General features: G+C 45.8%; 1 protein-coding gene across 4 annotated transcripts in view; it reads right to left on the bottom strand.

Annotated features, from left to right (window-relative positions):
• Positions 1 to 847: 847 nt before the first annotated feature.
• Positions 848 to 25,020, bottom strand: part of LOC143293090 (poly(ADP-ribose) glycohydrolase-like) — a 49,354-nt gene continuing 25,181 nt past the window's right edge. For all 4 annotated transcript variants that reach the window (XM_076603993.1, XM_076603994.1, XM_076603996.1 and 1 more), the window contains exons 11-20: positions 20,366 to 20,458; positions 19,307 to 19,467; positions 16,942 to 17,024; positions 15,300 to 15,436; positions 13,940 to 14,087; positions 13,202 to 13,280; positions 11,415 to 11,526; positions 4,735 to 4,837; positions 4,415 to 4,543; positions 848 to 3,810 (exon numbers count right to left, since the gene is read on the bottom strand). In XM_076603993.1, coding sequence (XP_076460108.1) covers positions 3,569 to 3,810; positions 4,415 to 4,543; positions 4,735 to 4,837; positions 11,415 to 11,526; positions 13,202 to 13,280; positions 13,940 to 14,087; positions 15,300 to 15,436; positions 16,942 to 17,024; positions 19,307 to 19,467; positions 20,366 to 20,458 — 1,287 coding nt within the window. In that variant the 3' untranslated portion in view covers positions 848 to 3,568. The remainder of the gene's footprint in view (positions 3,811 to 4,414; positions 4,544 to 4,734; positions 4,838 to 11,414; positions 11,527 to 13,201; positions 13,281 to 13,939; positions 14,088 to 15,299; positions 15,437 to 16,941; positions 17,025 to 19,306; positions 19,468 to 20,365; positions 20,459 to 25,020) is intronic.

Here is a 25,020-nt window from a genome sequence, read left to right as displayed (position 1 = left end):
AACGTCATTTTTGTTTTGTTTTTATTTTTTGCAACAGACACTCCCCCTAAAAGCTCTGCTGCACTTGTTAAATAAAGTTATAGTTCTTTTTCTTCTGCTTTCACAGGATGCAATACACACATTGTCAAGTCTACGAGTGGACCTTTTTCTCTTCAACTCTGCCATTTAGGCAACCATGCTCCATTTTCAGAGATGCTCATTCCTAACTCCTCTTCTCTCCAGCAAAGAGAAAAACAATGTGTGTTTGTGTGTGTGTTTGTGTGTGTGTGTGTGTGTGTGTGTTCATTCTTTTGTTTAACATCCAGCCACATTTGTAATTTCAGACAAAAATCCATCATCTTCCCCATCCAACTCATGCCTTAAATCATCACTGTGTTATCTGTTCCTCACTCCTCAATTAGCAAAAAAAAAAAAAGAATATAAATGAAATAAAAACCAATTAACTTGTCAACCAGTAGAATTACAACAAAAAAACAACTGGGCTCCAAATTAAACTCTGAACTATTCCAAACACATATATTATCATGTAAAACATTCCTAATGGAAGCAGATGGAACTGCAGATTTTGTAAACAACATAGGTAAATACAGTTTTAACTGTTCACATTTATGGATGAAATGCACGGGGGTAATGTCATTACTGCAAATGTAAGTCACATTAGAAGTATATTTTGTTTTTATGGCATCCAGTCGTAGTCTGAATATTAGACTGGTAAGTCTTCTGCTACTGTGATGTCCTTTTGTTTTAAAAGAAAACATGCAGTCAGTCTTGGGCGAGTGTATGTGCACACTAGTGTGATAGTGTACATGCAATCAATCTTGTGTGAGTGTATGTGCACACTAATGTGATAGTGTACATGCAGTCAGTCTTGGGCGAGTGTATGTGCACACTAATGTGATAGTGTACATGCAATCAATCTTGCGTGAGTGTATGTGCACACTAATGTGATAGTGTACATGCAATCAATTTTGTGAGTGTATGTGCACACTAATGTGATAGTGTACATGCAATCAATTTTGTGTGAGTGTATGTGCACACTAGTGTGATAGTGTACATGCAATCAATCTTGCGTGAGTGTATGTGCACACTAGTGTGATAGTGTACATGCAATCAATTTTGTGTGAGTGTATGTGCACACTAATGTGATAGTGTACATGCACATGGACTTTGCTTGGTGCTACGTCCGTGGATCAGGGAATGTGTGCACTAATGTGTCCCCCCGCCTTTGGTGTATTCCTCTGGTCTGTGTGCTTGTGGGTCGGTGTTTGCTGTGTGTGTGTGTGTGTGTGTGTGTGTGTGTGTGTGTAGGGTGTATTTTGTGCCTTTTTCATGCCATTACTCATATCTGAAATTTGTAGTATTGTATTAGTGTGACATAGATTTTGTGTTCCCACTTTTATGTACTGATGTGCTCTTGTGAGGTATAATGCACTATAGTATATATATTGTCTCATATGAAGCATAATGCACTATTGCATATGTATTGTTTCATGTGAAGTATAATGCACTATAGTATATATATTGTCTCATATGAAGCATAATGCACTATTGCATATGTATTATTTCATGTGAGGTATAATGCACTATAGTATATATGTTGTCTCATATGAGGCATAATACACTATTGCATATGTATTGTCTTATGTGTGGTATAATGCACTATAGCATATATATTGTCTCATGAGAGGTATAATGCACTATAGTATATGTATTGTCTCATGTGTGGTATAATGCACTATAGTATATGTATTGTCTCATGTGAGGTATAATGCACTATAGTATATATGTTGTCTCATATGAGGCGTAATACACTATTGCATATGTATTGTCTTATGTGTGGTATAATGCACTATAGTATATGTATTGTCTCATGTGAGGTATAATGCACTATAGTATATGTATTGTCTCATGTGAGGTATAATGCACTATGGTATGTCGCATGTGAGGTATAATGCACTATAGTATGTCTCATGTGAGGTATAATGCACTACAGTATATGTATTGTCTCATGTGAGGTATAATGCACTATAGTATATGTATTGTCTCATGTGTGGTATAATGCACTATAGTATATGTATTGTCTCATGTGAGGTATAATGCACTATGGTACGTCTCATGTGAGGTATAACGCACTATGGTATGTCTCATGTGAGGTATAATGCACTATAGTATAAGTATTGTCTCATTTGAGGTATAATGCACTATAGTATATGTATTGTTTCATGTGTGGTATAATGCACTATAGTATATGTATTGTCTCATGTGAAGTATAATGCACTATAGTATATGTATTGTTTCATGTGAGGTATAATGCACTATAGTATATGTATTGTCCCATGTGAGGTATAATGCACTATAGCATATGTATTGTCTCATGTGTTGTATAATGCACTATAGTATGTCTCATGTGTGGTATAACGCACTATAGTATATGTATTGTCTCATGTGAGGTATAACGCACTATATGTATTGTCTCATGTGAAGTATAATGCACTATAGTATATGTACTGTTTCATGTGAAGTATAATGCACTATATGTATTGTCCCATGTGAGGTATAATGCACTATAGTATATGTATTGTCTCATGTGTTGTATAATGCACTATAGTATGTCTCATGTGTGCTATAACGCACTATAGTATATGTATATGTCTCATGTGAGGTATAACGCACTTTAGTATATGTACTGTCTCATGTGAGGTATAACGCACTATAGTATATGTACTGTCTCATGTGAGGTATAATGCAGTATAGTAAGTCTCATGTGTGGTATAACGCACTATAGTATATGTACTGTCTCATGTGTGGTATAATGCACTATGGTATGTCTCATGTGTGGTATAACGCACTATAGTATATGTACTGTCTCATGTGAGGTATAACGCACTATAGTATATGTATTGTCTCATGTGTGGTATAATGCACTATAGTATGTCTCATGTGTGGTATAACGCACTATAGTATATGTACTGTCTCATGTGTGGTATAACGCACTATAGTATATGTACTGTCTCATGTGAGGTATAACGCACTATAGTATATGTATTGTCTCATGTGTGGTATAACGCACTATAGTATATGTACTGTCTCATGTGTTGTATAATGCACTATAGTATGTCTCATGTGTGGTATAACGCACTATAGTATATGTACTGTCTCATGTGTGGTATAACGCACTATAGTATATGTATTGTCTCATGTGTTGTATAATGCACTATATGTTTCGTCTCATGTGTGGTATAACGCACTATAGTATATGTACTGTCTCATGTGAGGTATAATGCACTATAGCATATGTATTGTCTCATGTGTGGTATAACGCACTATAGTATATGTATTGTCTCATGTGAGGTATAACGCACTATAGTATATGTATTGTCTCATGTGAGGTATAATGCACTATATGTTTTGTCTCATGTTAGGTATAACGCACTATAGTATATGTACTGTCTCATGTGAGGCGTTTAGAGCCCATAAAAAGGGCAGTTTGCGTCATATAATTACAATACATTATTACTGTGATCATCATCATTACATGCACACAGACTGCTTGTTGCTCTGTCCCTAGTCAGGGAGTGTCGGCCTTGTAGTTGGGTGACCTGTCCCCCGCTGACCTCTGACCCCCGGCCATGCCCCGTGCCTCGTTGCTGTCCTCGTCATAGTCGGCCATGGGGATGGAGGAGGGGGAGGGGGAGGAGGGACCTCCCTCCAGCTTCATGTGGATGAAGTCAAACAGAGTCAGGCTGGGACGACGGAACGCTGGCTTCACTACTTGGCTGTTATAGTCCTCTAGCAGCTTCATGATGTCTCCTGGACACACATCATCATCATCATCATCATCATCATCATCATCATAATCCTCTAGCAGCTTCATGATGTCTCCTGGACACACATCATCATCGTCATCATCATCATCATCACCATCATCATCATAGTCCTCTAACAGCTTCATGATGTCTCCTGGACACACGTCATCATCATCATCATCATCATCATTATAGTCCTCTAGCAGCTTCATGATGTCTCCTGGACACACGTCATCATCATCGTCATCATCATCATCATCATCATTATAGTCCTCTAGCAGCTTCAAGATGTCTCCTGAACACACATCATCATCATCATCATCATCATCATTATAGTCCTCTAGCAGCTTCAAGATGTCTCCTGAACACACATCATCATCATCATCATCATCATCATCATCATTATAGTCCTCTAGCAGCTTCAAGATGTCTCCTGAACACACATCATCATCATCATCATCATCATCATCCTCATCCTCCTCCTCACTGTGAACCAGCCTGGCATCCTCACACAGGGAAAGTGATAGAAAAAAGAAAACTCCGGGCACAGATTTTCCACGTTTCCTTTTTTCTGGGTTCCGTGAGAAGTGAGCGATGCAGTGACCCACCAATAGTCTTCTCCTCAGTGCGCAGCGTCTGGTGCACACGGTGCAGGTCTGTGGTCAGCTGCTGGTCATCAAACGTGAAGTAACACATGTCACGCTGTGCTGCTGAGGCTGCCATCATCTGGATCAGAGCTGGAACAACAACACTTCACTGTTGGAACAACAACACTTCACTGTTGGATCCACAAGAAGAAGAGGAGGAAGAAGAGGAGGAAGAATAGGAGGAAGAGGAAGAGGAGGAAGAAGAAGAAGAGAAGGAAGAAGAAGAGAAGGAAGAAGAAGAAGAGGAAGAAGAAGAAGCAGCGCAGTATGACATCACTCACACTTGATCTGCTTGTCTCCCCCAAAGGCGCCACAACCCCAGTTCCCAGTGCACACTGCTGCTCTGTGCTGTCTGTTTGCACTGGTCTGGAACCCACTGTACGCCTGCACACCATGTTATATACACACTGTACGCCTGCACACCATGTTTATATATACACTGTACACCTGCACACCATGTTATATACACACTGTACGCCTGCACACCATGTTTATATATACGCTGTACACCTGCACACCATGTTTATATATACACTGTACGCCTGCACACCATGTTTATATATACACTGTACACCTGCACACCATGTTTATATATACACTGTACGCCTGCACACCATGTTTATATATACGCTGTACACCTGCACACCATGTTTATATATACACTGTACACCTGCACACCATGTTTATATATACACTGTACACCTGCACACCATGTTATATACACACTGTACACCTGCACACCATGTTATATACACACTGTACACCTGCACACCATGTTATATACACACTGTACGCCTGCACACCATGTTTATATACACACTGTACGCCTGCACACCATGTTATATACACACTGTACGCCTGCACACCATGTTTATATACACACTGTACACCTGCACACCATGTTTATATATACACTGTACACCTGCACACCATGTTTATATATACACTGTACACCTGCACACCATGTTATATACACACTGTACGCCTGCACACCATGTTATATACACACTGTACACCTGCACACCATGTTATATACACACTGTACACCTGCACACCATGTTTATATACACACTGTACGCCTGCACACCATGTTTATATATACACTGTACACCTGCACACCATGTTTATATATACACTGTACACCTGCACACCATGTTATATACACACTGTACGCCTGCACACCATGTTATATACACACTGTACGCCTGCACACCATGTTTATATACACACTGTACACCTGCACACCATGTTTATATACACACTGTACGCCTGCACACCATGTTATATACACACTGTACACCTGCACACCATGTTTATATATACACTGTACGCCTGCACACCATGTTTATATATACACTGTACACCTGCACACCATGTTTATATATACACTGTACACCTGCACACCATGTTTATATACACACTGTACACCTGCACACCATGTTTATATATACACACTCTGTACACCTGCACACCATGTTTATATATACACTGTACACCTGCACACCATGTTTATATATACACTGTACACCTGCACACCATGTTATATACACACTGTACACCTGCACACCATGTTATATACACACTGTACACCTGCACACCATGTTTATATACACACTGTACACCTGCACACCATGTTTATATATACACTCTGTACACCTGCACACCATGTTATATACACACTGTACACCTGCACACCATGTTTATATATACACACTGTACACCTGCACACCATGTTATATACACACTGTACACCTGCACACCATGTTATATACACACTGTACACCTGCACACCATGTTATATACACTCTGTACACCTGCACACCATGTTATATACACTCTGTACGCCTGCACACCATGTTATATACACTCTGTACACCTGCACACCATGTTATATACACTCTGTACGCCTGCACACCATGTTATATATATACACACTCTGTACACCTGCACACCATGTTTATATATACACACTCTGTACACCTGCACACCATGTTATACACACTCTGTACACCTGCACACCATGTTTATATATACACACTGTACGCCTGCACACCATGTTTATATACACTCTGTACGCCTGCACACCATGTTTATATATACACACACTGTACACCTGCACACCATGTTTATATATACACACTGTACACCTGCACACCATGTTTATATATACACACTCTGTACACCTGCACACCATGTTTATATATACACACTGTACGCCTGCACACCATGTTATATACACACTGTACGCCTGCACACCATGTTTATATACACACACTGTACACCTGCACACCATGTTATATACACTCTGTACACCTGCACACCATGTTTATATATACACTGTACACCTGCACACCATGTTTATATACACACTGTACACCTGCACACCATGTTTATATACACACTGTACACCTGCACACCATGTTATATACACACTGTACACCTGCACACCATGTTTATATATACACACTGTACGCCTGCACACCATGTTTATATACACACTGTACACCTGCACACCATGTTTATATACACACTGTACGCCTGCACACCATGTTTATATACACACTGTACACCTGCACACCATGTTTATATATACACACTCTGTACACCTGCACACCATGTTATATACACACTGTACACCTGCACACCATGTTTATATACACACTGTACGCCTGCACACCATGTTTATATATACACACTGTACGCCTGCACACCATGTTTTTATATGTGTGTGTGGTTCGTCCGTCGGGATCGATGAGGACCATCTAGTCATCCTGGGGGTGGGTGGGTTGGGCTCTGTGGGTGCACAGATGACTGGTTAGGCCAACCTGCGCCCGGAAGGTTCTGACGCAGTGTGGACAGGGGATGGTGGCGGCTGTCGGGGACTTGCTGGCACTGCTTTTCCTGGCCTGTCTGCATTGCTCTGCTGCAGCAATTCTGTTGGCCTCACAGGATTTGGCGCCTTTGTGGACAGCTGAACGCCACTTTGGTCTGTCCATTGCATTCAGCTCCTATGTGTCGTGGCTGATGTTGAAGGCCTTCGGAGAAGCTTTCAGAGTGTCTTTGAAGCGCTTCTTTTGGCCTCCATGGGAGCGCTTGCCATGTTGGAGTTCGCCGTACAGCAGTTTCTTGGGGAGCCGGTGGTCTGGCATGCAAACTACATGGCCTGCCCAGCGCAGCTGGGCCTGCATCAAGATGGTGTAGATGCTGGGCAAGTTTGCACGAGTGAGCACCTCTGTGTCCGGGATCATTTCTTGCCACTTTATGCCGAGAAGTTTTCTGAGGTTGGTGGTGTGGAAGTGGTTCAGCTTTTTGGCGCGGCGTTTGTAGACCGTCCATGATTCACATCCATAGAGCAGTGAGGTGAGAACTATGGCCTTGTATACTTTGAGCTTCATCTCCAGGGTGATGCCTCTCCTGTTCCAAACGTTCTTATGAAGTCTGCCGAAGGCAGCGCTGGCTTTGGCAAGTCTGGCATTCACCTCGTCGTCGATGACAACTGTGCGAGAGAGTGTACTGCCCAGGTATGTGAACTTGTCCATTCAGTCGTTGCCTGTTGATGAAGATGTTTGGTTCAACGTAAGGCTTTCCTGGAGCTGGCTGGTGCATCACCTCAGTCTTCTTTGTGCTGATTGTGAGGCCAAAGTTGTCACAGGCAGCAGAGAACTTGTCGACACTGTGCTGCATGTCAGCTTCGGAGGCAGCGTTGAGAGCGCAGTCATCAGCAAACAGGAAGTCGTTGACGGTGTCTGTCCTCACCTTGGTTTTTGCTTGAAGCCTCCTGAGGTTAAAGAGTGAGCCATCTGTGCGGTACCTGATGCCAATACCTATGTCAGCGTCTCTGAAGGCATCTGTCAGCATGGCTGAAAACGTGAGACTGAACAGGGTGGGGGCAAGAACACACCCTTGCTTGACTCCGCTGGAGACAGGGAATGGTTCTGAAGTCTCCCCATTGTCTTGGACTTGGGCCAGCATCCCATCGTGTAGTTGCCGTATGATGGTGATGAACTTTCTGGGACACCCGTACTTCGCCATGATTCTTCAAAGGCCATCTCTGCAAACAGTATTGAAGGCCTTGGTCAGATCGACATAGGTGGAGTAAAGGTCGGCATTCTATTCCTGACACTTCTCCTGGAGCTGCCTGGCAGCAAACACCATGTCGATAGTCCCGCATTCTTTCCAGAAGCCACACTGGCTCTCTAGTAGGTGACCACGATGGTTGTCACAGGCCTGACGATTTCCTTTGTGCTTGTACAGGTGTATGATGGAAGCGTCTTTGAAGTCCTGTGGAACTGTCTCATGCTGCCAGATGAGCTGGAACAGCTGATGAAGCTTCTCAGTCAGCGCCATACCACCTTCTTTGTAGACCTCAGCTGGAATGGAGTCTGAGCCAGGGGCTTTGCCATTGGATAGCAGACGGATAGCTTTCTGGGTCTCCTTCAAAGTTGGAATGGCATCCAACGACTCTCTGACTGGCACCTGGGGGAGTCGGTCGATGGCTTCATCATTGATGGTGGAAGGGCGGTTCAGTATGCTGTCAAAGTGTTCAGCCCATCTCTCAAGGATCCCGTCCTTGTCAGTAATCAGGGTAGAACCATCAGCACTGAGGAGTGGAGCAGATCCGGAGATGGTGGGACCGTAGACTTCTTTCAGGCCGTTATAGAAGTTCTTCATGTCGTTCCTGTCTGCAAAGCCCTGGATCTCATCAGCTTTGTTGCTCAACCAGGAATCCTGCATCTGCCGCAGCTTCAGCTGGATGGTGCTGCGTGCGCTCTTCAGTATGTCTTTCTTTGACTGTGACTTGGGATCTTCAATGTGGGCTCTGTAGGCTTGGCGTTTGTCTTCCAGCAGCTGCTTGATCTCAGTGCAGTTCTCATCAAACCAGTCTTTGTGCTTCCTGACAGAAGGCCCCAGGCACTCCATGGCAGTGTTGTACACCGTCTCATGCAGTGCGCCCCATGCTGCCTCCACATTCTGGTTGTCCAGCACGGTGGACTCAAGGTGTTCCTCCAGGGTGTCAGCAAAGCTCTGCTTGATGTTGCCTAGCTCCAGCTTGTTGACATTCAGGCGTTTGGGTGCTTTCATGCCCTGAGGCCGTCTCTTGTGCTGGATGCGGAGGTTGAGCTTGGAGACGATAAGGCGGTGGTCTGTCCAGCACTCGGCGCTGCACATGGCCCTCGTGACTCGTACGTCCTGCCTGTCCCTCTTCCTGACGATGACAAAGTCGATGAGATGCCAATGCCCAGAGCGAGGATGCATCCATGACGTCCTGTTACGGGTAGGGAGGCAGAAGATGGTGTTTGTGATAAGAAGGTCGTGCTCGGCACATGTCTGGAGAAGTAGTTGGCCATTGCTGTTACAGTTACCAACCCCATGCTTCCCAATCACGCCTTCCCAGGAGGTGCTGTCACGACCAACTCTCGCGTTAAAGTCACCAAGAATGATGAGCTTGTCTACGTTGGGAACAGTGGTGATGACAGCATTCAGGTCCTCGTAGAACTTGTCCTTGATCTCATCTGGGTTGGTCATGGTGGGCACATAGGCGCTGACAATGGTAGCAAACTTCTTCCCGTTGCATAAAGGGAGTTTCATCGTCATCAGGCGATCGTTCACTCCTTTCGGGGGGCCAGCCAGCTTGCCAACGAGGGTTGTCTTCACTGCAAAGCCAACTCCAGCCTCACGTCTCTCTTCAGGTCCGCGACCACTCCAAAAGAAGGCGTAGCCTGCGCCTCGCTCACAGAGTTCGCCTTCTTCTGCCAGTCTGGTCTCACTTAAGGCAGCGATGTCGATGTTGTACCTGGCTAGTTCACTCGCAATGAGTGCTGTGCGTCTCTGTGGTCTGGCTGAGTCGCCTCTGTCCAGAAGCGTACGCACGTTTCATGTGGCAATGGTCAATGGGGTGCTCCTTGTTTTCTTCTTTCTTTCCTTTGCGTGTCGACCGCTTGAGTAGGGTCCCCGTCAGCCGCGGTATGCTGACTAGGGTGGTGTGGAGCAGGCAATGTTTAGGGCACCTTTTCTAGCCCCTTCCTCATGCCATGGAGGTGAGCAGTGCTGTCCTGAAGAGGGCTGCTCAGTCGTTCAGGAGGCTGCCGATCTCCACCACTGCTCCAGTCGGTGAAAAACGACCCTGTGGCCTGAGCCGCCTATATGGAGGTCCGCAGCTATGACTGCCAGTGTACCCACACCTGTCGCTTCGTCGCTTGCCTGTCGCCACAGGGCTTGGGGAAAATGATGGTATGGGATGAAGGATGACTGATGACTTGCGCGATGATTTTGTTTATAGTGAGGAGTTGCGCATTTATACACTGTATGCTGCTATCCATGTTTATATATATATACACTGTATGCTGCTATCCATGTTTATATATATATATACACTGTATGCTGCTATCCATGTTTATATATATATATACTGTATGCTGCTATCCATGTTTATATATATATATACTGTATGCTGCTATCCATGTTTATATATATATATATATATACACTGTATGCTGCTATCCATGTTTATATATATATACACTGTATGCTGCTATCCATGTTTATATATATATATATATATATATATATATATATATATATATATATATATATATATATATATATATATATATATATATACACACTGTATGCTGCTATCCATGTTTATATATATATATATATATATATATATATATATATATATATAGATATATATATATAGATATATATATATACACACTGTATGCTGCTATCCATGTTTATATATATATATACACTGTATATCTGCACACCAACTTCTATATTTTTATGTATGAGTGTGTGTGTGTGTGTGTGTGTGTGTGTGTGTGTGTGTGTGTGTGTGTGCATGTCTGTTTTTTTCATGTGTGTTTGTGTGTGAGAGTGTGCAATCATACTGATATGCACACACACACATGTAAGTGAACAGCAGTGTATGCAGAGAGCAGGGTGGAGGACTGGCCTTGTTCAGCTCCCTCAGGACGCTGCCTTTTTGGAACTGACGACAGTAGTTGTTGTGGAACACCAGGGCGTCAATGGCCACCACCTCACAGCACAGCCGACCCAAGCTGTCCCTGCACACAGGTAAGGCAGCATGGACATGTGTGAGATAGGGAGCCAGAGAGAGGGAGCCAGAGAGAGGGAGCCAGAGAGCCAGAGAGAGGGAGCCAGAGAGAGGGAGCCAGAAGGAAGCCAGAGAGAGGGAGACAGAGAGAGGGAGACAGAGAGAGGGAGCCAGAGAGAGGGAGCCAGAAGGAAGCCAGAGAGAGGGAGCCAGAGAGAGGGAGCCAGAGAGAGGGAGACAGAGAGAGGGAGCCAGAGAGAGGGAGCCAGAAGGAAGCCAGAGAGAGGGAGCCAGAGAGAGGGAGCCAGAGAGAGGGAGACAGAGAGAGGGAGCCAGAAGGAAGCCAGAGAGAGGGAGCCAGAGAGAGGGAGCCAGAGAGAGGGAGCCAGAGAGAGGGAGCCAGAGAGAGGGAGCCAGAAGGAAGCCAGAGAGAGGGAGCCAGAGAGAGGGAGACAGAGAGAGGGAGCCAGAGAGAGGGAGCCAGAGAGAGGGAGCCAGAAGGAAGCCAGAGAGAGGGAGCCAGAGAGAGGGAGCCAGAGAGAGGGAGCCAGAGAGAGGGAGACAGAAGGAAGCCAGAGAGAGGGAGCCAGAGAGAGGGAGCCAGAGAGAGGGAGACAGAGAGAGGGAGCCAGAGAGAGGGAGCCAGAAGGAAGCCAGAGAGAGGGAGCCAGAGAGAGGGAGCCAGACAGGGAGACAGAGAGAGGGAGACAGAAGGAAGCCAGAGAGAGGGAGACAGAGAGAGGGAGCCAGACAGGGAGACAGAGAGAGGGAGACAGAAGGAAGCCAGAGAGAGGGAGACAGAGAGAGGGAGCCAGAGAGAGGGAGCCAGAGAGAGGGAGCCAGAAGGAAGCCAGAGAGAGGGAGACAGAGAGAGGGAGCCAGAGAGAGGGAGCCAGAGAGAGGGAGCCAGAAGGAAGCCAGAGAGAGGGAGCCAGAGAGAGGGAGCCAGACAGGGAGACAGAGAGAGGGAGACAGAAGGAAGCCAGAGAGAGGGAGACAGAGAGAGGGAGCCAGAAGGAAGCCAGAGAGAGGGAGCCAGAGAGAGGGAGCCAGACAGGGAGACAGAGAGAGGGAGCCAGACAGGGAGACAGAGAGAGGGAGACAGAGAGAGGGAGACAGAGAGAGGGAGACAGAGAGGGAGACAGAGAGAGGGAGACAGAGAGAGGGAGACAGACAGGGAGACAGAGAGAGGGAGCCAGAGAGAGGGAGCCAGAAGGAAGCCAGAGAGAGGGAGACAGAGAGAGGGAGCCAGACAGGGAGCCAGATAGGGAGACAGAGAGAGGGAGACATAGAGAGGGAGCCAGAGAGAGGGAGCCAGAGAGAGGGAGCCAGAAGGAAGCCAGAGAGAGGGAGACAGAGAGAGGGAGCCAGAAGGGAACCAGACAGGGAGCCAGAGAGAGGGAGCCAGATAGAGGGAGCCAGACAGGGAGACATAGAGAGGGAGCCAGAAGGGAACCAGACAGGGAGCCAGATAGAGGGAGCCAGAGAGAGGGAGCCAGAGAGAGGGAGCCAGACAGGGAGACATAGAGAGGGAGCCAGAAGGGAACCAGACAGGGAGCCAGAGAGAGGGAGCCAGAGAGAGGGAGCCAGACAGGGAGACATAGAGAGGGAGCCAGAAGGGAACCAGACAGGGAGCCAGAGAGAGGGAGCCAGAGAGAGGGAGCCAGATAGAGGGAGCCAGAGACCTCTGTGTGGGATCGACATAATCCTTCTTCCACTTGAAGGAATCAGCATATCCTTCGTACTCACTGAACTGCTCACAACCTGAAAACATATCAGTGCACACACATATCATATCATATCAACTACTCATACATAGATAAAAACATATCAGTGCACATACATATCATATCATATCAACTACTCATACACACATAAAAACATATCAGTGCAGACAATATCATATCAACTACTCAAACATACATAAAAACATATCAGTGCACATACATATCATATCATATCAACTACTCATACACACATAAAAACATATCAGTGCAGACAATATCATATCAACTACTCAAACATACATAAAAACATATCAGTGCACACACATATCATATCAACTACTCATACACACATAAAAACATATCAGTGCACATACATATCATATCATATCAACTACTCATACACACATAAAAACATATCAGTGCACATACATATCATATCAACTACTCATACACACATAAAAACATATCAGTGCACACACATATCATATCATATCAACTACTCATACACATAAAAACATATCAGTGCAGACAATATCATATCAACTACTCATACACACATAAAAACATATCAGTGCACACACACAACCATTCATACATTCACAAAAAACAGACATGCAAAAGAATATGTGGACACACAAACACACACACATAGGTGCATGTGTACCTGTCATGACCAGACTGTAGGTGCATGTGTACCTGTCATGAGCAGACTCTCAGTGTCGCCCAGGACCTCAGTGAACAGCCTGGAGAGGATCATCTCGGGGCAGATCATGAAGCGGATCTCTTCCTGCACACAGCCGGTGTTCAGCACTCCTCCTCCCAGGTACTTGTTGGCAAAGTCCACCTGCACACACAGTGACCAGACTTCTGACTTCTTGTAAGACATCACTGAAGGACAGACAGCTCCAATTAATAGGCACCCCCCACCCCAAGATACTGCTTGGAAAAGTCCACCTGCACACACAGACCTGTCCATTTCAGAGTGTTAGAACCAAGACAGGGCATGGCAGGACTTGAAGAAAACTCCAGTCAGTGGCATCCCCCCACAAGCCCCCCACACAGACACACACACATACCCCACCCCCTCCTCCGCCAGCACACACCCTTCCTCACACAGACACACATTCTTGACCAGACTGAATGTCCATGTGTACCTGCCATGACTAGACTATAGATGCATGTGTACCTGCCATGATTAGACTGTAGGTGCATGTGTACCTGACATGACCAGACTGAATGTCCATGTGTACCTGTCATGACTAGACTGTAGGTGCATGTGTACCTGTCATGAGCAGACTGAATGTCCATGTGTACCTGTCATGACTAGACTGTAGGTGCATGTGTACCTGACATGACCAGACTGAATGTCCATGTGTACCTGTCATGACTAGACTGTAGATGCATGTGTACCTGTCATGAACAGACTGAATGTCCATGTGTACCTGTCATGACTAGACTGTAGGTGCATGTGTACCTGACATGACCAGACTGAATGTCCATGTGTACCGGTCATGACTAGACTGTAGGTGCATGTGTACCTGACATGACCAGACTGAATGTCCATGTGTACCGGTCATGACTAGACTGTAGGTGCATGTGTACCTGACATGAACAGACTGAATGTCCATGTGTACCTGTCATGACCAGACTGTAGGTGCATGTGTACCTGTCATGACCAGACTGTAGGTGCATGTGTACCTGTCATGAGCAGACAGTGGGTATGGGTGTACCTGTTAAACCAGACAGTGGGTGTATGTGCACTTGTCATGACCAGACTGTAGGTGTATGTGTACCTGTCATGAGAAGACTGTAGGTGCATGTGTACCTGTCATGAGCAGACTGCAGGTGCATGTGTACCTGTCACGAGCAGACTGTAGGTGTATGTGTACCTGTCATGACCAGACTGTACGTACATGTGTACCTGTCATGACCAGACAGTAGGTGCATGTGTACCTGTCACGAGCAGACTAGGTGTTGCCCAGGACCTCAGTGAACAGCTTGGAGAGGATTGCACACACACACACACACCCTTCCCCACCCTCACCCCCTCCCCAACCTGCAGCATGCCGGTGCCATTGTCCTCAATGGTGCCGGCGGAGGAGACGTGGAGGTCAGTGAGGGATTCAGAGCTGTGCAGCCAGGAGTAGGACCCAGCCTGCACCTGTCTGCTGAAGGTCACCACACCCTTGGGCACTGAAACACACCACAGCATGTAACACTGACACACACAGCACAGAGTGTAACACTGAAACACAGCACAATGTGTAACACTGAAACACACAGCACAGGGTGCAACACTGTAACACACAGCACAGCATCTAACACTGAAACACAGCACAGAGTGTAACACTGAAACACAGCACAGCAAGTAACAAACACAGCACAGCAAGTAACACTGACACACACAGCACAGCAAGTAACACTGACACACATCACAGCAAGTAACACTGACACACACAGCAAAGCAAGTAACACTGAAACACATCACAGCAAGTAACACTGACACACAGCACAGCAAGTAACACTGAAACACACAGCAAAGCAAGTAACACTGACACACAGCACAGCAAGTAACACTGAAACACACAGCACAGCAAGTAACACTGACACACATCACAGCAAGTAACACTGAAACACACAGCACAGCAAGTAACACTGACACACATCACAGCAAGTAACACTGACACACAGCACAGCAAGTAACACTGAAACACACAGCACAGCGTGTAACACTGAAACACACAGCACAGCATGTAACACTGTAACACAGCACAGCGTGTAACACTGAAACACACAGCACAGCATGTAACACTGTAACACAGCACAGCGTGTAACACTGAAACACACAGCACAGCATGTTACACTGAAACACAGCACAACGTGTAACACTGTAACACAGCACCACATGTAACACGGAAACACAGCACAACATGTAACACAGCACAGCATGTAACACTGAAACACAGCACAGCGTGTAACACTGAAACACACAGCACAACATGTAACACTGAAACACAGCACAATATGTAACACAGCACAGCATGTAACACTGAAACACACAACAAAGGGTGTAACACTGAAACAAACAACACAGCATGTAACACAGCACAGCATATAACACTGGAACACACAGCACAACATGTAACACTAACACAGCACAGCATATAACACTGAAACACAGCACAACATGTAATACTGTAACACAGCACAACATGTAACACTGAAACACACAGCATTTAACACTGTAACACAGCACAGCGTGTAACACTGTAACGCAGCACAGCATATAACACTGAAACACACAGCACAGTGTGTAACACTGTAACAGAGCACAGCGTGTAACACTGCAACACACAGCACAAAGTGCAACAAAGCGCAACATGTAATATTGTAACAATACAACATGTAACACTAAAACAAACCACAACATGTAACACTGCAGCACACAGATTAGTTTCTTTTCACTGTTATTCTTTTTATGTATGTTGTGAAATAAAGATACTGTTGCAAGTTAACTGTCACAGAAATGCACTGCAATTACTCAATGTGTTAATGATGTACTTTTTCTGCTGTGATGTGAATTGTGCAACATTATGTTCATGATGACGATGTTTCAATGAGAGAAATATAGCCTTCAATGCAAGAAGAAAAAAACAATAAAATAGAACAAAATTCAGTTCAATTCAAAAGATACTTACTATCATAACACACCCTCTTGAAGTAGTGTATAATGCAGTTCAGTTTTTCCATTTTTCTAGAAATGGGATTTCCTTGGAATAAGCTGAAAATAAAGCAGAAATTCATTCAAATGTAAACTACATCAGGTGAAGAGAAAATCAACCATGAAAAAACCAGTGATGGGTTATTTTCCGTTTTCTTTGTGTGTTTGGTTTTCTTCCATTGTCGGCACGCTGTGTGGGAGGGTCTGCACTCACAGCCATGGTCATGAATTAAAAATAAAAATAAAGCACAAAAAATAAAATTGCAATAGATAGATAGAAAGATAGATAGATAGAGAGACAGACAGACAGATAAATAGATACAGACAGGCAGAGATTCAGATTCAGATTCAGATATTTATTTAAGGTCTTCATCCCATATGAAGAGGGGCAAAAACATAACTGTATAATCAAACCAAGAATTCAATGAGCACCACATGTCCTTCCAAAATAAATACAACACACACAAAAATAAGACACAACTGTCTCTCTTAACTGAAATGCTTTATAAAGATACAATACTAGGTTTTGAATAATGCTTTCATTATTAGATGCCATCAGTTGACCGAGACAGAACAAGCATTGCTCTGCATGATATTTCTTTGGTACGAACTTCACATGAAAATCATTCAGCACAGGCCACACCAAAACAAAGTGGACTTGAACCTTTACACACTGGACACAGCAGATCAGTATCCTTTTTATGTTTATAGCGATAAGAATTAGTATTAATTTCTGAAATACCGAATCTAAACCTTGTCAAAACAGATCATAAATGCTGATCAAGATTTAGCAAAAGATACCTTGTCACAAATGCGTTGAGGTATAGACTCTGTATAATTCAAATCTCTTGCTTAACCCAATATGGCTTTCCCAACTTTGCCATCTGCTGTCAATCAGTCACTGATGAAAAGTACACACAAATGCACATTCTTCTCCCACCCCTTGATAAACCCATGCATATCCTAAGTTCAAACAGACATGTTTGTATATTAGAAGCCCAATTAATTTCCCCCTTGTATCTAAAGTATCCAGCATATCGTAAGCCTTTCTTGGTAGTCTGTCATTGTTCATCCTCAGCAACTTTAACCAGTACCTGATACATCTTACTGCAGAATTTATTTTAAAAGGGTATCTATCTGCCTCTCCATATACTGGAGATGGACAGAGAGATAGATCGAGTGACAGAGTAGTTAATAGACAGACAGATAGGTTAGATAGAGATACAGAAAATATCATTAGTATTACTCTGCCATGCATGAATCCAAACTGTTTAGAGGGATGTGCATACCATAACATGCCCAAAGCTGTCATGGATTCCAAGATCTTTAATATGCAAGTGTTTAAACATGAAGGGAGTTCAAACACTAGCAGTGTTTAAACATGAAGGGAGTTCAAACACTAGCAGTGTTTAAACATGAAGGGAGTTCAAGCACTAGCAGTGTTTAAACATGAAGGGAGTTCAAACACTAGCAGTGTTTAAACATGAAGGGAGTTCAAGCACTAGCAGTGTTTAAACATGGAGTTCAAGCACTAGCAGTGTTTAAACATGAAGGGAGTTCAAACACTAGCAGTGTTTAAACATGAAGGGAGTTCAAGCACTAGCAGTGTTTAAACATGGAGTTCAAGCACTAGCAGTGTTTAAACATGAAGGGAGTTCAAACACTAGCAGTGTTTAAACATGAAGGGAGTTCAAGCACTAGCAGTGTTTAAACATGAAGGGAGTTCAAGCACTAGCAGATCTGCACATCTGCTGTCAGCTCCCTCAGAGCTGGGAATGATCTCCATACCAACCACTGACTAGATTTGAACTCAAGACCCTCAGACTGGACACTTTAACCACTTAGCTACTGTGACCTTCTTTTACCTGTTGAAGTTGATGTCTTCAGCAGTGACTTACCTGTTGAAGCTGATGTCTTCAGCACTGACTTACCTGTTGATGTCTTCAGCACTGACTTACCTGTTGAAGTTGATGTCTTCAGCACTGACTTACCTGTTGAAGTTGATGTCTTCAGCACTGACTTACCTGTTGAAGTTGATGTCTTCAGCACTGACTTACCTGTTGAAGTTGATGTCTTCAGCACTGACTTACCTGTTGAAGCTGATGTCTTCAGCACTGACTTACCTGTTGAAGTTGATGTCTTCAGCACTGACTTACCTGTTGATGTCTTCAGCACTGACTTACCTGTTGAAGTTGATGTCTTCAGCACTGACTTACCTGTTGAAGTTGATGTCTTCAGCACTGACTTACCTGTTGAAGCTGATGTCTTCAGCACTGACTTACCTGTTGATGTCTTCAGCACTGACTTACCTGTTGAAGTTGATGTTTTCAGCACTGACTTACCTGTTGAAGTTGATGTCAGGGTAAGAAGCGAACTCGGCAGTGCGGGCGCGAGAGTTTCTGCGAGGGAAGGTGCAGAAGAAAGCGTTGGCCAGGAGACAGGCTGCCTGTTGCTGGCTGAGAGTCACAGAGTGTGCCATGCCTTTCTTCAGTAGGGGGAGGGGCTGTACACACATAGATATAGATATACAGTCACACAGTGTGCCATGCCCTTCTTCAGTAGGGGGAGAGGCTGTACACACATAGATATAGATATACAGTCACACAGTGTGCCATGCCCTTCTTCAGTAGGGGGAGGGGCTGTACACACATAGATATAGATATACAGTCACACAGTGTGCCATGCCTTTCTTCAGTAGGGGGAGGGGCTGTACACAAACACACATACACAAAGAGAGGGAGAGAGAGAGGGGGTGGAGGTACATAGATATATACAGTGTACACACACACACACACACACACATGCACAAAGAGAGGGAGAGAGAGAGGGGGTGGAGGTACATAGATATATACAGTGTACACACACACACACACACACACACACAAAGAGAAGGAGAGAGAGAAGGGGTGGAGGTACATAGATATATACAGTGTACACACACACACACACACACACACACACACACATGCACAAAGAGAGGGAGAGAGAGAGGGGGTGGTGGTACATAGATATATACAGTGTACACACACACACACACACACACACACACACACACACACACACACACACAAAGAGAGGGAGAGAGAGAGGGGGTGGAGGTACACAGATATATACGGTGTACACACACACACACACACATGCACAAAGAGAGGGAGAGAGAGAGAGGTGGTGGAGGTACATAGATATATACGGTGTACACACACACACACATGCACAAAGAGAGGGAGAGAGAGAGAGGTGGTGGAGGTACACAGATACACAAACACACATAATATATATCATGACAGTGTGTTATGTGTCATAAAAGTGTGATGTGCACCACACAAACCACACAGAAGCACACACACACGCACACTCACACATCACTGAGTGTCCAGGAATGAAGACAGTGAAGGACTGACCTGAGTACAGAGATGAGGCAGCTTGAGGGCCAGGCGCACCATCTGGGGCAGGACGTGGTCAAAGAAATGCTGACAGTCTGCCGGCTTCAGGTACTGTACAACACACAACACACTGTCATGACGCACAACACACCGCCATGACGCACAATGCACTGTCATGATGCACAACACACTGTCACGAAGCACAACACACAATCATGACACACAACACACTGTCATAGCGCACATCACACTTTTATGACACAAAACACACTGTCATGATGTGCAACACACTGTCATGACACACACACACACTGTCACGACACAATGTCATGACACACAATATGTCATGACACACAACACACGCTGTCACGACACAATGTCATGACACACAATATGTCATGACGCACAACACACCGTCATGACACACAACACACTGGCACAACGCAATGTCACAACTCACCGTCATGACACACAACACACTGTTGTGACGCACATCACACTGTCGCAATGCACAACACACTGTCATGATGCACAACACATTGTCACTCCTGTCTTCAGGTACTGTCATGACACACAACACTGTCATGACACAACACACTGTCATGACACACAGCACACTGTCATGATACACAACACAGTCGTGATTGTGGTGACACACAACACACTGTCATGACACACAACACATTGTCATGATGCACAACACACTGTCACCACACACAACACATTGTCATGATGCACAACACACTGTCGTGATTGTGGTGACACACAACACACTGTCATGACACACAACACATTGTCATGATGCACAACACACTGTCACCACACACAACACATTGTCATGATGCACAACACACTGTCACACATGTCTGCAGGTACTGTCATTATACACAACACACTGTCAGGACACACAACACAGTTTTATGACACACAACACACTGTCAAGACACACGACACAGTTTTATGACACACATCACACTATAACACCTGTCTGTTGGTACTGGGGATATAAAGTTTTCTAAAGCACTTCACATCACACTATAAAGTTTCCTAAAGCACTTCACATCACACTATAAAGTTTTCTAAAGCACTTCACATCACACTATAAAGTTTTCTAAAGCACTTCACATCACACTATAAAGTTATCTAAAGCACTTCAGGACAGGGGTCTATGGGGCAACAGGAATCCTCAGGTCCGGACTGATGCTTTGTCTGAAAGTCAGCTGACTGGAGGCTGACAGCCTCAAGTTTCTTCCTTGGGGCACCTCCCCTCTTGGGCACCTCTTCTCTGGGGCACCTCCTCTCCTCTCTGGAGCACCTCCTCTCTGGGGCACCTCCTCTCCTCTCTGGGGCACCTCCTCTCTGGGGCACCTCCTCTCCTCTCTGGAGCACCTCCTCTCCTCTCTGGAGCACCTCCTCTCTGGGGCACCTCCTCTCCTCTCTGGGGCACCTCCTCTCTGGGGCACCTCCTCTCTTCTCTGGGGCACCTCCTCTCTGGAGCACCTCCTCTCTGGGGCACCTCCTCTCTTCTCTGGGGCACCTCCTCTGGGGCACCTCCTCTCCTCTCTGGGGCACCTCCTCTTCTCTCTGGGGCACCTCCTCTCCTCTCTGGGGCACCTCCTCTTCTCTCTGGGGCACCTCCTCTCTGGGGCACCTCCTCTCCTCTCTGGAGCACCTCCTCTTCTCTCTGGGGCACCTCCTCTCCTCTCTGGAGCACCTCCTCTTCTCTCTGGGTCACCTCCTCTTCTCTCTGGGGCACCTCCTCTCCTCTCTGGGGCACCTCCTCTCTGGAGCACCTCCTCTCCTCTCAGGGGCACCTCCTCTCCTCTCGGGGGCACCTCCTCTCTGGGGCACCTCCTCTTCTCTCTGGGGCACCTCTCTGGGTCACCTCCCCCTCTCTGGGGCACCTCTCTGGGTCACCTCCCCCTCTCTGGGGCACCTCCTCTCCTCTCTGGGGCACTTCCTCTCCTCTGGGGCACCTCTCTGGGTCACCTCCCCCTCTCTGGGGCACCTCCTCTCCTCTCTGGGGCACCTCCTCTCCTCTCTGGGGCACCTCTCTGGGTCACCTCCCCCTCTCTGGGGCACCTCCTCTCCTCTCTGGGGCACCACCTGTCTGGGGAACATCTCTGGGGCACCTCTCTGGGGCACCTCCTCTCTGGGGCACCTCTCTTGGGCACCTCCTCTCTGGGGCACCTCCTCTCCTCTCTGGGGCACCTCCCCCTCTCTGGGGCACCTCCTCTCCTCTCTGGGGCACCTCCTCTCTGGGGCACCACCTCTCTGGGGCACCTCCTCTCCTCTCTGGGGCACCTCCTCTCTGGGCACCTCCTCTCCTCTCTGGGGCACCACCTCTCTGGGGCACCTCCTCTCTGGGGCACCTCCTCTCTGGGGCTTGCTTTGAAGTGGAGACTGTTTGCCATCAACACGCCCATGGTCAGTATGGCACTGCGCTGGGCATCATTCAGGTGTGTAGGATATCTCCAAGGTGCCTCTCGTGAACCAAGATATAGGTGTGAGTTGAACCAAGATGTAGTCTGTGAGTTGACCAGGATGTAGTCTGTAAGTTGAACCAAGATGTAGCCTGTGAGTTGAACCAGGATGTAGTCTGTGAGTTGAACCAAGATGTAGTCTGTGAGTTGACCAGGATGTAGTCTGTAAGTTGAACCAAGATGTAGCCTGTGAGTTGAACCAGGATGTAGTCTGTGAATTGAACCAGGATGTAGTCTGTGAGTTGACCAGGATGTAGTCTGTAAGTTGAACCAAGATGTAGCCTGTGAGTTGAACCAGGATGTAGTCTGTGAGTTGAACCAGGATGTAGTCTGTGAGTTGAACCAAGATGTAGCCTGTGAGTTGAACCAGGATGTAGTCTGTGAGTTGAACCAGGATGTAGTCTGTGAGTTGAACCAGGATGTAGTCTGAGTTGAATCAAGATGGTCTGTGAGTTGAACCAGGATGTAGTCTGTGAGTTGAATCAAGATGTAGTCTGTGAGTTGAACCAGGATGTAGTCTGTGAGTTGAATCAAGATGTAGTCTGTGAGTTGAACCAGGATGTAGCCTGTGAGTTGAATCAAGATGTAGTCTGTGAGTTGAACCAGGATGTAGTCTGCGAGTTGAATCAAGATGGTCTGTGAGTTGAATCAAGATGGTCTGTGAATTGAACCAAGATGTAGCCTGTGAGTTGAACCAGGATGTAGCCTGAGTTGAATCAAGATGTAGTCTGTGAGTTGAACCAGGATGTAGTCTGCGAGTTGAATCAAGATGGTCTGTGAGTTGAATCAAGATGGTCTGTGAATTGAATCAAGATGTAGTCTGTGAGTTGAACCAGGATGTAGTCTGTGAGTTGAACCAGGATGTAGTCTGTGAGTTGAACCAAGATGTTCTGTGAGTTGAACCAAGATGTAGTCTGTGAGCTGAACCAGAATGTAGTCTGTGAGTTGAATCAAGATGGTGAATCAAGATGGTCTGTGAGTTGAATCAAGATGGTCTGTGAGTTGAATCAAGATGCAGTCTATGGGTTGAGTTTCAGTTTCAGTTTCACTTTCTCAAGGAGGCGTCACTGCGTTCGGACAAATCCATACACGCTACACCACATCTGTTGAGCAGATGCCTGACCAGCAGCGTAACCCAACGCGCTTAGTCAGGCCTTGAGTGCATGCTTACATATTTGTGTACCTATGAAAGTGGATTTCATTTTACGTAATTTCGCCAGAGGACAACACTCTCGTTGCCATGGGTTCTTTTTCAGTGCGCCAAGTGCGTGCTGCACACGGGACCTCGGTTTATCGTCTCATCCGAAAGACTAGACGCTCAGTTTGATTTTCCAGTCAAACTTAGGAGAAAGGGCGAGAGCGGGATTCGAACCCACACCCTCACGGACTCTCTGTATTGGCAGCTGAGCATCTTAACCATTCTGCCACCTTCCTCAATGGGTTGAATAAGGATGTAGTCTGTGAGTTGAATCAAGATGTAGTCTGTGAGTTGAATCAAGATGTAGTCTGTGAGTTGAATAAAGATGTAGTCTGTGAGTTGAATAAAGATGGTCTGTGAGTTGAATCAAGATGGTCTGTGAGTTGAATAAAGATGGTCTGTGAGTTGAATAAAGATGGTCTGTGAGTTTGCAGTACTTGGACTGCGGACACATCAGGAAGACAGGATCCAATCCTCTCCTGTTGCTGTTTTAACCTTCCTCAACTGGTCAGGTCCCCTTTCACACCTGGATGGACTGAGAAAATTGAGAGTAAAGTGTCTCCCTCACCAGTGGTCAACACTGACCCAGAGTGTAATGCCAAACCATTTCTGCCCTCTCCCTCATCAGTGGTCAACACTGACCCAGAGTGTAATGCCAAACCATTTCTGCCCCCTCCCTCACCAGTGGTCAACACTGACCCAGAGTGTAATGCCAAACCATTTCTGCCCTCTCCCTCATCAGTGGTCAACACTGACCCAGAGTGTAATGCCAAACCATTTCTGCCCTCTCCCTCACCAGTGGTCAACACTGACCCAGAGTGTAATGCCAAACCATTTCTGCCCTCTCCCTCACCAGTGGTCAACACTGACCCAGAGTGTAATGCCAAACCATTTCAAGTGTCTCCCTCACCAGTGGTCAACACTGACCCAGAGTGTAATGCCAAACCATTTCAAGTGTCTCCCTCACCAGTGGTCAACACTGACCCAGAGTG

Source organism: Babylonia areolata, chromosome 18 (genome assembly GCF_041734735.1).
Source record: "Babylonia areolata isolate BAREFJ2019XMU chromosome 18, ASM4173473v1, whole genome shotgun sequence".
NCBI lineage: Eukaryota > Metazoa > Mollusca > Gastropoda > Neogastropoda > Buccinidae > Babylonia > Babylonia areolata.
Note: the sequence above shows the minus strand (reverse complement) of the source record. Positions and strands in the feature narration are given on the sequence as shown.